General features: G+C 45.3%; 1 protein-coding gene across 2 annotated transcripts; it reads right to left on the bottom strand.

Moving 5' to 3' along the window:
- Positions 1 to 2,561: 2,561 nt before the first annotated feature.
- Positions 2,562 to 9,487, bottom strand: FST (follistatin). 2 transcript variants are annotated; one of them, XM_074813327.1, is made up of 6 exons: positions 9,069 to 9,487; positions 6,892 to 7,083; positions 6,251 to 6,469; positions 5,664 to 5,888; positions 4,397 to 4,627; positions 2,562 to 3,915 (listed from the first exon to the last, which is right to left on the bottom strand). In XM_074813327.1, coding segments are annotated over exons 1-6 (960 nt in total). In that variant the 5' UTR covers positions 9,160 to 9,487; the 3' UTR covers positions 2,562 to 3,913. The 2 variants fall into 2 exon arrangements, with proteins under 2 accessions (XP_074669428.1, XP_074669427.1); XM_074813326.1 differs by having other exon boundaries at positions 2,562 to 3,672; positions 9,069 to 9,484.
- Between the last annotated feature and the right edge of the window lie 3,841 nt (positions 9,488 to 13,328).

Genomic DNA, 13,328 nt, shown 5'->3' with positions numbered 1-13,328 from the left:
GTACTTAGACATCCAGACACCTCTGCTCCTTCATCTAAACACCACCCAGGATAGCCTGTACATTAAGAGAGGAAGAAAACCAGAACCAAACCAAAGCAAAAATACTCACACAAAAAAGACAAGAAGTAGAAAAAATGGATTTAGCACTTTCAATAGACTCAGGGAATTAAGTTCACATCTCCACTTCCCAGAAAGTTCCCCATGTAGAAGCCTAGAAGAGAAGATGAAAAAAGTAAAGCCTCTCCTGTTGTAACTATGACTTACTGTAGAAAAAGATGTGAGATGTGTAATCTTGATTTAAGCAGAGATTTAAACATGATTTCATAGCTCAAGGATGGAGGCACTTACCTACTGGGAGAAGGAGGAGGGGAGACAACCTGGATTCTGGCTCCTGCTTCAAGCACTGTTTATGTATGTTACTCAATTACAAATGCAAAATGTGTAGGCAGCCCCTGGGGCAAGAACCCAGGACTTCCTCTTCAAAAGGAGCCCATATTAGGGTTGCAAATTATCCTCTCGCAATGAATCTTGCTTCCTCTCCAATACAGAAGTATGGTTTCAACAGGCATGACAGACAGTTCTCCAGCCTGAGCTTCACCTTGAGTTGGTGATGGATGCACTCTTGGGAGATGTGGGAAAGTTCTCCTCAGGAAGAGACTGGCAGTGAACCTGCATCTTCCACTTCATGAACAAGTGCCTTATCTACAAGTATAATATTATGTAAAATGTTGGCAGTCATCCTGCCACAACTGCTGGACGTGTTTCCAGGAGAAAGTCTCTGGGGCTGTTGTGCTTCATGATGAAGTTGGTGTATGTTAGGCATGGTGTATGTTAGGCATGCTCAGAGGATGCTCACCTCATGAAGCCTCTCAGGAGATGCCTCACCTGTACATCCCATGCAGGCTTTGGTGCAAGGTAGGTTTCAGGTTTTTCAGCTGTATAGAAATAGCGGTAGCAATGGGAAATGCAGTAGCAGAACTTTTAGATAATTTTATTAGCAAAAACCTGATGTAGATTTTTGTGGCTGTTTCGTGTACATGTATATGCGTAAATTAGCTTCCTGTCATTTCTGTTGCTTTTTTGAACTTGGCTGTCAGTGACTTTCTCAAAGTTATTTTGTGAACCAGCAGCAGGACATAAAATTATAACCCAGAAATCCTGCTCTACTACAGTCTCTCTGTAAGACATGTAAATATATTTACAATTAAAAACAGTCTTTTAATGTTATTGTTTTGTTGGAAATGAAGTAGCTGGGACCTATCCGAATTTGAGAAAAATCTCCTCTGATGCTCTCCACATCTATTAAACATTTTGTCTCTATGTCATTGTCATGTGTTCATTAGTTCTTTTAGAGATTTTCTGATAGGTTCTTTTTCCACCCCTCTGTTCTCCCATCCTGTTCTCCTTTATTCTGGGTTCTGTTCCCTCAGGAGACCAAAATCCTGCTCCCTTTGCTCTTCTCATCATGTACTTCCTTCCAAAGAGACTACTCGTTTAAGTGAAGCAAAAGGAGGATGAAGAGCAGATTTTTTTACTATTATTTTGAATACAATATTATAAATGCACACTTGTAGTTTTTATGTATTCATAGATTAATAAATTATATTTGCTTTGTATAATGCTAAACAATCCATAACAAATTAGTTTATGGTAAAAAACATACAGAAGACTATCACAGGAACAGGCTTCAAATATGACTTGTATTTTTAAAAAAAGGGTAAATCAACTTCTGCTCTCAAACCTCAGTTCAGCAAAGTACTTAAAATACCATTGAATAAGGTGCTTAAGTACGTTTTTAAGTTTTATGCAATACGATAGAGAAATTTTGATAAGTGGGGCCTTATCTGGGACAACAGCATAACCCAGGTAACATAAAACAGGATTTTGGTCCTCGTTATGCTTATGGCTGTTATCTTTCCTCAGTTACCAATGCCGTATTGGTATCCACTCTTAAAAGTGTGTTCAGTGTAAACATTGGTTTACCAAAAAGAACTTCTGAATTAACCTTCCTGTTGGGAGAGAATAATTTCCAAGTGATAATGTGCCCTTTGATGCTTTGGTGGTGGGTTTTTGGTTTTGTTTTTTTGTTTTTTTTTGTCTTCTGTGCTAATTGTTACACATCTTGAATTTGGGCAAGTAGGTCATGTTGTGGTTTTTCTACTGGTCATCTGAAATGGTGATACAGCTGTAACCCCAGTAACATAGCTCTGAAGTTTAGTAAAAATCTAAATGCATATTCAAAACCTCCTAGAAATATGGAAGTTAAAGAAGTCCAAGAAATTACTTTTTATTTAGGGGACGGAGAGGAAAAGAAGAATGCTGAACCTCTTCTCCTCCATCACTGCACTTGGATTTAAAATTAATTAATACCAATGAACTGAAGACATAGTTCCAGTCTGAAAAAAAGGGTGTCTTGAATCAATGTCAGCTGAAAGCGTCAGCCGTAACCAGTGTGTTTTGTTGCTACACCATGCACAAGCCTCCTTTCCCCTAACCACCATTATGTCTTCCCTGCACCAGAGGGCCACAACCCTTTAGAACCAAGAACTGAGGGTTGCCTCTAGGGAAAATTCCATTTTTTATTTTTTCACTCATCATTTATTTACAAATACACATTATAACTTTTATATACATTGCACATTTACATGGTAGAAAAGTACAAAACTATATATTTAAATGAATTTATATTTAACTCGCCATGTTTGAAAATATAAAATTGCATCAGAAAAAAAGTATTATGAAAAGCAAGAAACTTGAACTGATAAAGCTTTGATATAACTTTTAGTGACACACTGATTGGGAAAATAAAACTTTGAAAGTGGTACTGCAAGACCATCTTAAAGGAAACACCTGATAAAACATTTATGCATGTTACAAAAAAATAAAACAAGAAAAATAAAACCTTTACTCTTATTACAGTTAGCCCTGTAGCTATTAACAACCTTCATAATCCGATTTCTTTGGGTCCAGAATTCGTATAGTACAGTTTATACCCTCAGCACATTGAGATCACTTCAGTACATGATGTGATCAGAAGCAGAGAAAAGTGAAGTGGAAGAAGTTTCCTTAAAGATCGCCTCACTGTACCCTGGAAGTATACTTAAGTCAGTTACAACGCCTTTTGGTCAGTCAAGATTCCTTGTAAACAAAAACCCGAGGGACCTTTTATGTACAGAACCGGCAAGAAGAAAATCCAATAAATAAACATAACAGAAACTGACATGCAAGTTTGTTAAAGTGAAAAAGAGTTAACATCAGTGAAACAGAGATGAGATCATGTGGATAAGCTCTAAGGAATGGACTTCTATAGTTTACAAGAAAAAGGAAAAGCTTTACTTTACAAGCAAGAGACCTCACAATAAATAACACTGCTCTTCCCGTAACGAATAAATTTCTTCAAAAAACAAGGTGTACAGTCAACCAGACATTTTATGTATAAATTATAAAACATGACACAGTATAAATAAATGTCTACGAGACTCAACTATATGTATACTTTTTTTTCTCCCCAAAATAAATAAGCATACACTTATTTACAGTATGGACATTGATTTCGTGCCCAATGGCTGTTCCAATAGTGATGGAGGTTTTACCACTCTAGAATGGAAGATATAGGAAAGCTGTAGTCCTGGTCTTCATCTTCCTCTTCATCCTCTGGGTCTTCATTAATGGCTAGATGGGGGAATACAGGGGAGCTGTTGTTTAAATAAGGACAACAACAGCGCAGAAGCAGCTCAGTGCATGTTTTCAAAGCCCTCTGAACAGCCATAATACAGCGTTGCATTTTATGCGACTTGTAGTGAGATGCTCTTTGGCATCTGCTGTTATGCAATAAGGTTTTTTATACATAATCTATGAAGTCATAACTGCAGAAAGTTCTGAAGAATCAATGGCTCAGGTTTTATTGGCAGATTCCTGAAATCAAATAAAAAGCGCTCTTGTGTTCTAGGTTTAACTGCTTTGTGTCCTTCATTCAGAGTTAGTAGGGGCAACTGTGCTAAACCAGATGCACATGTGCTACCATTAAACTTGTTCTTTTGGACTGAGTTAGAGTTTATTCAGGTGTTAATAAAGCAATCAGTGAAGCACACGAGAGCAGGCAAAGTAGGAAAAAATCACTAGAATTACACTCCTAGGGCAACCCCTTTCTGGCAGAATGACTTGACCTCAGAATAGCCCAAAAAACCCAACTTGAAGGACAACTGGTTGTTCGAGATCTATTGCATTTTATCAATAACCAAAGCGTGTGCATGATAGATAACATACTTATATGGCACCTGTACCATATCTCGAATCTCTAAATCAAGCTTTCTTATGTTTGAAGGTGTAAGTCTTCATTACCTAGGGATTGCCTTCAGAAGCTTTAAGTGTCTGCAGAGTTAAAAATCTCACTTACAGTTGCAAGATCCGGAGTGCTTTACTTCTAGAAGCACACCCATGGAGCAGGCTGCCTCTTTCATGGCACACTCGCTTGGGTAAGTTGTGTTATCGCTGGCACAGACTGCCTCATCTGACTTGCTTTCAGGGCACAGCTCATCACAGAGGGCGCACCGACCTCTGCCAACCTTAAAATCCCACAAGCATTTCTTCCCAGCACTGCACTGAATGTCTTCACAGGATTTGGCTTCTAAAAATATACACAGGATACTAGAGGTAAGTGAAAAGACAAAGAAAAAAAGAAAAGCAACAACAGACAACTCCAAACTCCCTTTCCCCCGTGAACTGTGAATAGGCAAAGCTCACATGCAGTAGATGTGATGATACTTGCTGATTTTGCTCAAGTAAGTAGTCCCTTGGACACCATTGCCTGTCTATATGTGGGGGAGGAAAGACAGCTGTGCCAGCAGAGCTTGGCCCTGGGAATACAGAATTACATTTGCCTATTGTACACGACTTCCCTGCTCTGTTTGATGTCAGTGGAAACTCAGCTCCCCAAATTAGCAGTAAGTGCAGAATTTGCCAACACATTCAGCATTTCTAAATCAGTTATTTTTAAACTAACCCACACAGAGTAGTTGTCTACAAGACTGGAAAGGGAATTCACCTCGACCTATGCCAACTAAAAGCAGTCTGAGACTCCCGCAAATTCCTCCAGCAGTTTTGGGGAGCAGAGGCTGCCCTGAAGATGCTTCCTCACAACATGCTTCACTATCAGTCCTTCCTGGAAATTATGATACAAAATGTGAGGATGTACAGAGATTATTTTCCTATCTTCACCCACTGTCTCCAGACTCTCTAATATTTCTAAAGAGGAAAAAGTGATCAGATGTTTCCAATTAAGTTAATGTAAGCTTTGCCAAGACCACTTGAAGACAATTGTTTCCAGGAATTCAGATCCACTGAATATCGAGACCTTGTTATACCATAACCATGTCATCATCTATTTAATAGTGGGTACTCTCCCTTGGATACTAATGTCAGCACCCACAGTGAGAACAAGAGAAGCAGGATCAGGCTCTCTACTCCCTCATCACTTTTGCAATCTTTTCGGGGGGAAAGCTCACCCCGGTTCTCCTTTCCCTGGAGGGAAGCACTAATGCAGGCTGCTGGAAGTCTCTCCTCCTCCCCAGCCTAACTACATCCATCTGATTGCACACACGATACTCTGAAACAGCTGATTGAGGAAGCTCCCCCCACCCTTACCCTCCGACTGAGATACCTACTGATGCATTTTCCTTCGTAGGCTAATCCAATGGATCTGCCCAGTAGACAGGTAGCTTTCCTCAGGTGGCAGGCACTGGCGTAAGTTATGCCGTCATTCCCGCAGAGATACTGATCGGGGGAGGTAGGCTCTGGGCAAATTCGATTACATGTCACGCAGTAGGCATTATTAGTTTGGTCAACCACACATGTGGAGCTGCCTGGACATAAAACATCCCTACAGGTCTCTGAAATAAAGACGGAAACACATAGTGATTAGTAGGAGATGCCAGAGCCCCGGTGAGGAGTGAATGGGTGACACAATGAAACAAATGACCAGTTGCCTTCAGCAACTCTCCTCATTTAAGGGCTGCTGGAGGAAACCTTCCCGTCTCAGGGTAGCTGGTGGGACACAAGTGCTGCTAGACTGTGGGGAGCTCTCAATCCAGCTACGTCCTTGCTTGTTGAGTGTGGTTTAGTTACTGTCTCCCAGCATTTGGAACATCACTCTGGTTCCTGGGGGGAAGTACGTCCAACAGCTCCTCCTCCCTACACTCAGACACACACCCTTTGGCATTTGAGGGAGATGGGATTAGATTTGCAAACCTACTTTTGCATTTGCCCTGATACTGGACTTCAAGTTCAGGCTGTTCTTTACATCTGGCTTTGAGAAGGGCACACTCGTTCCTGTAGGTTTTCCCATCTAAGCCACACACGGGGCCCTTCCAAGTGATATTAGAGCAATCCGGAGCACAAACACACCGAGGTTTGTTCTTCTTGTTCATTTTACATTTCTTCCCGGGTCCACAGTCCACGTTCTCGCACGTTTCTGATGGAAGGAAAGAGGCACCACTTTAGCACCGAGCATGCAGAACAGATATGGTGTCAAAACTGCTTAATGAAAAAAGAGACACCGCGCCGCGGCCCCTGGGCATAAAGAGAAAACGTCTTTCCCCTCCACCTCCAGGAAACACCACTCGAAGGAAATTCTCCCCGTCAGTGAGGGCGGGGGGGGGGGGGGTGGAAGGTCGCTCCCCTCCTCCCCGCGATGTGCATGGCGGCCGGGCAGAAACCGGGGTCCCCTCACTGATCCCGGGGCTGGTACGAGACGCCCCTCAAAGCCCCACCAAGGAAGGATGCGGGAGGACCGCGCTGCCCCCCCTCCAGCTCCTTCCCCTCTCCTCCTCCTCCAGCCCAGTCCCTGCCTGAACCGCTCCTCAGCAAGGAGTAGCTCGCCAGCACCCCCCTCACCTTTGCACGGGATGCAGTTTGGGGCTCCCCCATTAAAAATCATCCACTTAAAAAGCGTGTTGTCGTTGACGTCCTCTTCCGTCCACGAAGTTGTCAGGCGGCCGGTCTTGCAGCACTCCTCCTTGCTGAGGTCGGTTTTGTAGAGGACCTGGCAGCGGCCGTTCCGCGCCTGCCGGAGCCAGCAGTTCCCAGCTGCGGGGGGAGGGGGACGGGACGGGGGGACACCCAGCCGGATCAGTGGCAGTCGCCAGTGACCCAGACACAACACGTGCTCCTTGCAATGACTTTTACTAGACTGTTTACTTTTATTTGTCCCATTTCATAACCCGCAGCTACTCCGGCCCATTTGGGAGCGCAGTTTAAATTAAAAAAAAAAAAAAAAAAAGAAAACCCAAAAAACAACAAAAACAAAAAAACCAAACCAAAACAACAAACCACAAAAGAACAAACCGAAACAAACCCAGGAAGAAAGAATAGACCCGATCAAAACAGGACGAGGCAGTTTTCGGAGGTATTTATTCCATATGTAGAGCAGAAGGAGCACTGCCGGCACGTGACAGAGGCTTGAAAAGGATGTGCATTTAAAAGGGAATAAAAAGAAAATCGCGCTTGCAAATTCCTTCCTCCTCCCCCTGCCCTCTCCTTCTCACCGCGGCTGCACAGCAGCATTGTTTTAGTGCCGCACTGAGTTTCAGTCCCAGCCCATTTTGCAATCTGCACGAACTGGGAACATTTGCTGTTAGCAAAGTCTTTCGAAATCTCCACATTTTGCTGCTTCTATTAACAGACGTCTTTCCTTCACTAACATAAGTCAGCAGAGCTCCAAAAAACCGAGCAAAGTATGTAAAATACAAGGACACATACAGTAGGACGTCCCTACAGAGTTTTAAAAATCGATAAAGCTGGAAAAGTTATAGGTGCCATCTCTCCCGCAAGTATTTCAGAGGAAAGTACGCTGTCCTTAAACCGGATAGAGTGGGTTTTGTTGGTTTGGGGTTTTTTTGCTTTATTTATTTTTTATTTATTTTTTTTTTACTAGTATCCCTGTTATTTGTGGAGCCAAGCCAAGAACATCAGTCCAAGAAACTCCCCCTTTTTTAGCTGGAGAGTTTTGGTTGGGATGAGTCTCTCGTGAATAACCAATGTGACTTCTCCAGCAACTCAATACCAATTGATTCTGGTGCTAATCCAGACACGGCTCGATCCTGCCTCTTTATTCCGATGGGAATGTACCGCAGCGAGGGGTCAGGATCGGCCAGCTGACATGTCGCTGGGCGCGGGGGAAGATTCCACCCCCACCCCCCGCTAAAAATCATTGAACAAACAACGCCCTTAAAAAAAAAAAAAAAAGTTTTGCATCTTACAGTTGCCTACCTTAGATTAATTTAAGATCTAGTTCGGTAGTGAGGGAGAAAAGAAAAAAAAAGGGAAAAAATTATAAACCAAGCAATGGTAAGACATCCAGGATGTGGTTGGAACACGGTCAAGATAAGGGGAAAAAGCCCCAAAACTAAAAATCAATATTCCCTTGTGTCGAAAGAAGGCTCTTAAGAGTTGTCAATATCAGGTTCGGGTTTGTTTTGTTCGCATGAAAAAAAAAAAAAAAAAACAACCGACAACATTTAAGCATACTCTTCAGTGCAGGAGAATTTACAACACTAATATTTATTCACCAAAAAAAAAAAAAAAAAAAAAAAGAGGGGGAGGAGGAAATCCCCATATTAAAGGAATGTCCGGAAAATGACCACTTACTGGTTTCTAAAAATGTCAGCTGTAATCGTGGGGCTCCCCATCACCACCTCTCCTTCCATCAGGCAGGCGAGATAAAAATCTGAGCTAAATTACCAACAAACTTTGAGCACTCATTCGGGAGCCGAGACTGGGAAAGTTCCCTCGCGATGCTGCTCTTCATTCATGGTGCATAATAACAACAAATACCAAGAAACATCCTCATCTGTCCTCTGTGCCTATGCAGAGCAGTTCGAAGATCCGATCAAAAAGGAATCTAAATGAAACCTCTGCACCTCGGTACAAAGCAATCCCATGCCCACAGTTAACTTCTGTCCGGTTGGACCTTGGAGAGAGGCGTTTAACACCGCGAGCGAATTAAACCGTGCCCGACAGAGAGAATAGTAATAATAAAGAAACATATCTGCGAATAAACAGTCTGGTCTTACCCTGCACTGTGTGATCTTCCATGAAGTGGCACAGAAACATCACGAGTAAGAGCACGCCCGGGTGGATTCTCTGATTTAACATCCTCAGCATAGCAGGGAGTGAGAGAGACACAGAAACGGCGTGAGGGGGAGTAGGGAGAGGGAGCGAGCACTAGCCAGCCTGCTTATGATCGCTCTATTGAATGAACGTCAGGCTGTGAATGCAGTCTCTCTTTAAATCTATACGGGGGTCCTAGCTGTCTGCGGTGGGCGGTCTCCTAATGTGTGTGTGTGTCTGCTCGGGGGTGGGGAGATTTAAAAAGTTCAGTGTGAATCAGGTGACATTTTCCACCTTCTGGAAACCCTCTCCAGTGATCTGCTCTAGGTGCACGCACACACAGGCGCGCACCCGCGCAGCCCCACGCCAGCCCTGCGCGGCGGAGACGCCGGAGCTGTTCGCGCAGCAGCGGAGGCAGCGCAAGCCCCGGCCGCCGCGCCCGCGGAGCCGGCCGCACCCGCGAAAGCGGGGAGGCGCCCGGCGGGCCGCGCCCGCGCCGCGGGGGGCTGGAGACCCGCGGGGGTCGCGGCCGCCCAAGGGGCGCCCCTTGGCCCCCCCGCCGCCCCCCCCGCCCCGACAGCGCGGGCGGGTGCGCGGAGGTGCGGAGGCTGCCGGGGCGCGGAGCAGCGCCTGCCCGCCCGGGGTCGGCTCCGCGGCCGCGGGGCGCTGCCGTCCCCGCGCGAAGTGACCGCTAAGAATAAATCCCACTCCCCGCACCTCCGACGGGCGGGAGGCGGGTGGCGCGCACATAGATCGCTCGGCGGGACTCGGCCCCAAAAAAACCCCAAACCCCAAGCAACCGACCGACCAAACCCAAGCCTTAAAAAAAAAAAAAAAAAAAAAAAAGAGAGAACCAAATAAAAGTTTAATACCTAGGGCTGTGCCCAAGTGACAGTCTTTTCACTGGGAGTCCGGGAGGACGAGACGGGAATGGGGGCGACGTAGGCGGTCTCCTTTCAGAATCAGAAAAGATTGCAACATCGATAATGAACTTCTAGGGCACTAGTTTATTAAGCACAGTCTGGCATTATTCTCCCCTTAGAAAAGTTGGCGGTCTCTCATTTATAACATTTTTTGGCACCGCTGAATGAAACTGAGTAGGCGATATTTCCTTTTATACAAAACGATTACTTAACGGAAAATGGTATTGTTTATTCAAAAGCTGCCTTTTTAATTTCGATTCTTTCGCTTTTCTGAGCCACCAAAGCACAACAGACTGCGAAGTATGCAGACAGGAATGCCCGGACAGTGCCGGGTCAGGGGCCGGTGCGCCGCGGCCGCCCGCGCACTCCGCCCGGCCCTCCCCGCACCCCTCCTCCCCGCTCCCGCCCTCCGGCTCCCCCCACTGCCCGCCCCCTCCCCACAACTGCAAATAACTCAGTGATAACAGATTTTTTTCCACCAACTGCAGGAGATAGTGCTAATCTTTTAATAAAAGATCCCATTACAATGGGATCTGTCTGGACAGACTATAATAGATCCAGAAATACAGCCGTGCTAATATTAGAAGACAGTTGTTTGGGTGCCTCAGACCGGGCCCTGGTCCTGCTTTGAAAGTGGGCATGAATCACAATGTCCCTCGGTACCACCTGCGGTCACACGCATTAAGAAGCAGACTGGTAAATGATTGACCTCGCTGCATTTTTTTTTTTTTTTTGTTATTATTATTACGATCATCGTCCTGAGCAGCGCCCGGGCATTTTGAGCACTTCAGAAGCTCCGGGACTCCACATCCTTTTTAATCTTTTCCCAAATTGGTGCCACTCTCTCCCTCCCCCGCCCTCCCGCCTCTCCCTCCCCGCCCGCCGGAGCAGCGTTAAAGCAGGGTTGCTTAGTGCCCTCTAATGGCAGACGACATTAACAATTAATAGCAAAACACCCCTTACCCCCGAGCCGCAAATGAAAGGCCGGTTTCAAAACCCGCCTCTCCTCCCGGAGGGGACGGATCCTGGGCGCAAGGTGTCCCGAGGGGCTGGTGTCCCCCCGCCCCGGCACGGCTCAGCCGGGAGGCGCGGGGCTGCCCCTGCCTGGCGGCGGCAGGGGGCTGGGCTCGGCCCGTCGCGGACGAAAGGGCGCGGAGCCCGCCGAGGCGGGGGTCGGAGGCCTGGCTGCCCTTGCCGCACCCTCCCGGGCGCCCCTGTCCCGGGTCCCCCCTCCCGGGTCCCCCCCGCCCCGCCCCCCGGGGCGCCGGCGTCGCACCGCTGCCGCACACCGCGGGAAGGAGCGCGGACCCCGCGGCAGCGCCGGAGCCGGGCCGCTGCTCGCCCAAGCGCGGGGGGTGCCGGGGGGGATGCCGGGGGGTGCCGGCGGCAGCGCGGGGAACGCAGGCGGCGGCTCCCGAGCGAGGAGAAACCGCGCGCCCGCGATACCGGGCGTGCTGCGGAGGCAGGCTCACCTTTTCTTACTCAGTTTGCATGTGTTCTATAATAATTGGCCAATACAGTGTTTATCCTGATAATGTTTTCAATTATAGAGAGGCATTTTCAGGCCATATTCCTGGAAATGAGATGCCGGATGGGTCGATAACGTTTGCACATGTGCTTCATGCGTGCATCATCAGGAGATCAATATGATTGCGCTGGTATGGAGATTTGTATCACACCTGTTCTCTGACATCACATAGAAACAGCTGCTGTTTCTTTTATTGTTTTTCTTCTCCCCCCCCCCCCCCTTCTTTTTTAAATGCTAAATATTGGGTTTGTGTGTAATAACATGTCAGGGATATATTGTATAATCAGAAATGCTTTCTTCTTTCTTACTGTGTGCCTCCCTGTATGACTCCCCCACCCCTTTCTGCTTTGCCAACAATCACATTTAAATTACCAAAAAATCAGTAGGGTCAATCTGTAACTGAATTGTCAGGCAGCACACAAAAAGAGTGTTGTTCTCAGCCTGACACGTTTTAAAACTTCCTTCTACCAAGAAGTGTATGCATTTTAATATATGTTTTTGGATGTGAATCCAATCTTTGCAGCTGGCCCTGATCTTTGAATAATAAAGCCTTTTTAAAAATCTGTTTATCCTAACATCTCAAATTTTCAGAAAGTTCAGTTCTAGCTCTCAATTTACATAAAATGTATGTCTTTGTCCTATCTGTAATATAGCTGTAGCTACAACAGACTCCATAACCCAAAATATTAAGTGGCTGGTCTCTCAGGAAAATTGCAGCAAAATACTGAGTAGGAGGAAAAATAATCCCCAGGTGTAACCTTGTGTGACATGTGCTGTTAACATACATACATCTATATATATACACATATACATATGGGGAATATTTATTTTGTGGTAAGTCAGTATTCATTGTACTAGTATAACGTATTTCCTTTTACTCTTTCCCTCTCAATGTGCTGGCTCTCAACAGAGGAGCTGTTGCTTGTATCAGGAATGGACCACCTCAGGACATAAGGAGCATGTCTGCATAAAGTTTTTTGAGGATGTGGATAGGACTCCAGGCAAAAACTGATTATTTGGAAGGGATCTGGATTTTGGGCCAGTGAAAATGGGAAGGCCTATCCCGGCATTTCCCAACCTAACATTCAAGGGAGAGGAAAAAGCCAAACACCCTCCTGTGGCCCTGGATGTATGCATCATCCAATGTGGTTTCTCACACAACTGGCTCACAGAGCAAGTACTCAAATAAAGGTATAACGTCCTCTTCTGGTAGAAGACTTGTTAGCCTCCTTTGTTCTCGTCTAATTGTCCCGATTATCACAAAAAGAAGTGACTGTTTCTGGAAAACTGCACTTTTACAAAGGTTCCTCTCTTTCACATCTCAGATTATCAGATTTAAGGACTTTTCTGAGCACCATTGCATTGTTCCATTTGAAAAGCTTCCCCCCCCCCTTTTTTTTTTTTTTTTTTTTTTAAGTATAGGGCAATTCAAGTCCTCAACAGCCTTTTCTGTAGAAATTTCATGTGCTGTTTCTCAGCATAAAGTAGCATAAAAATACGAAGGTTCATTTCTTGATTTGGCCAAGGCTTCCATGAAAAGCAAACTAATTCCTGATAAAACTAAGCTCCAAAACATACTATTTGAATTCTAGTATTAGGTAGTGGATATGTGTGCTATTACACTGAAATTATTCCTACACTTGATTGACACTGTTAAAACACAGAACTTGTATCATATGCTGTTGGTGAGTGTTGTGCTTATTAGATGAATACAGGTATGTTGAACGGTTATTTTTCCTTTAAGTTGATCTAAAAGTTGATGTCTGTTTTCA

The sequence above is a fragment of the Strix aluco genome, chromosome Z, assembly GCF_031877795.1.
Source record: "Strix aluco isolate bStrAlu1 chromosome Z, bStrAlu1.hap1, whole genome shotgun sequence".
In the NCBI taxonomy this organism is placed as follows: domain Eukaryota; kingdom Metazoa; phylum Chordata; class Aves; order Strigiformes; family Strigidae; genus Strix; species Strix aluco.
This window is presented reverse-complemented; position numbering and strand designations above follow the sequence as displayed.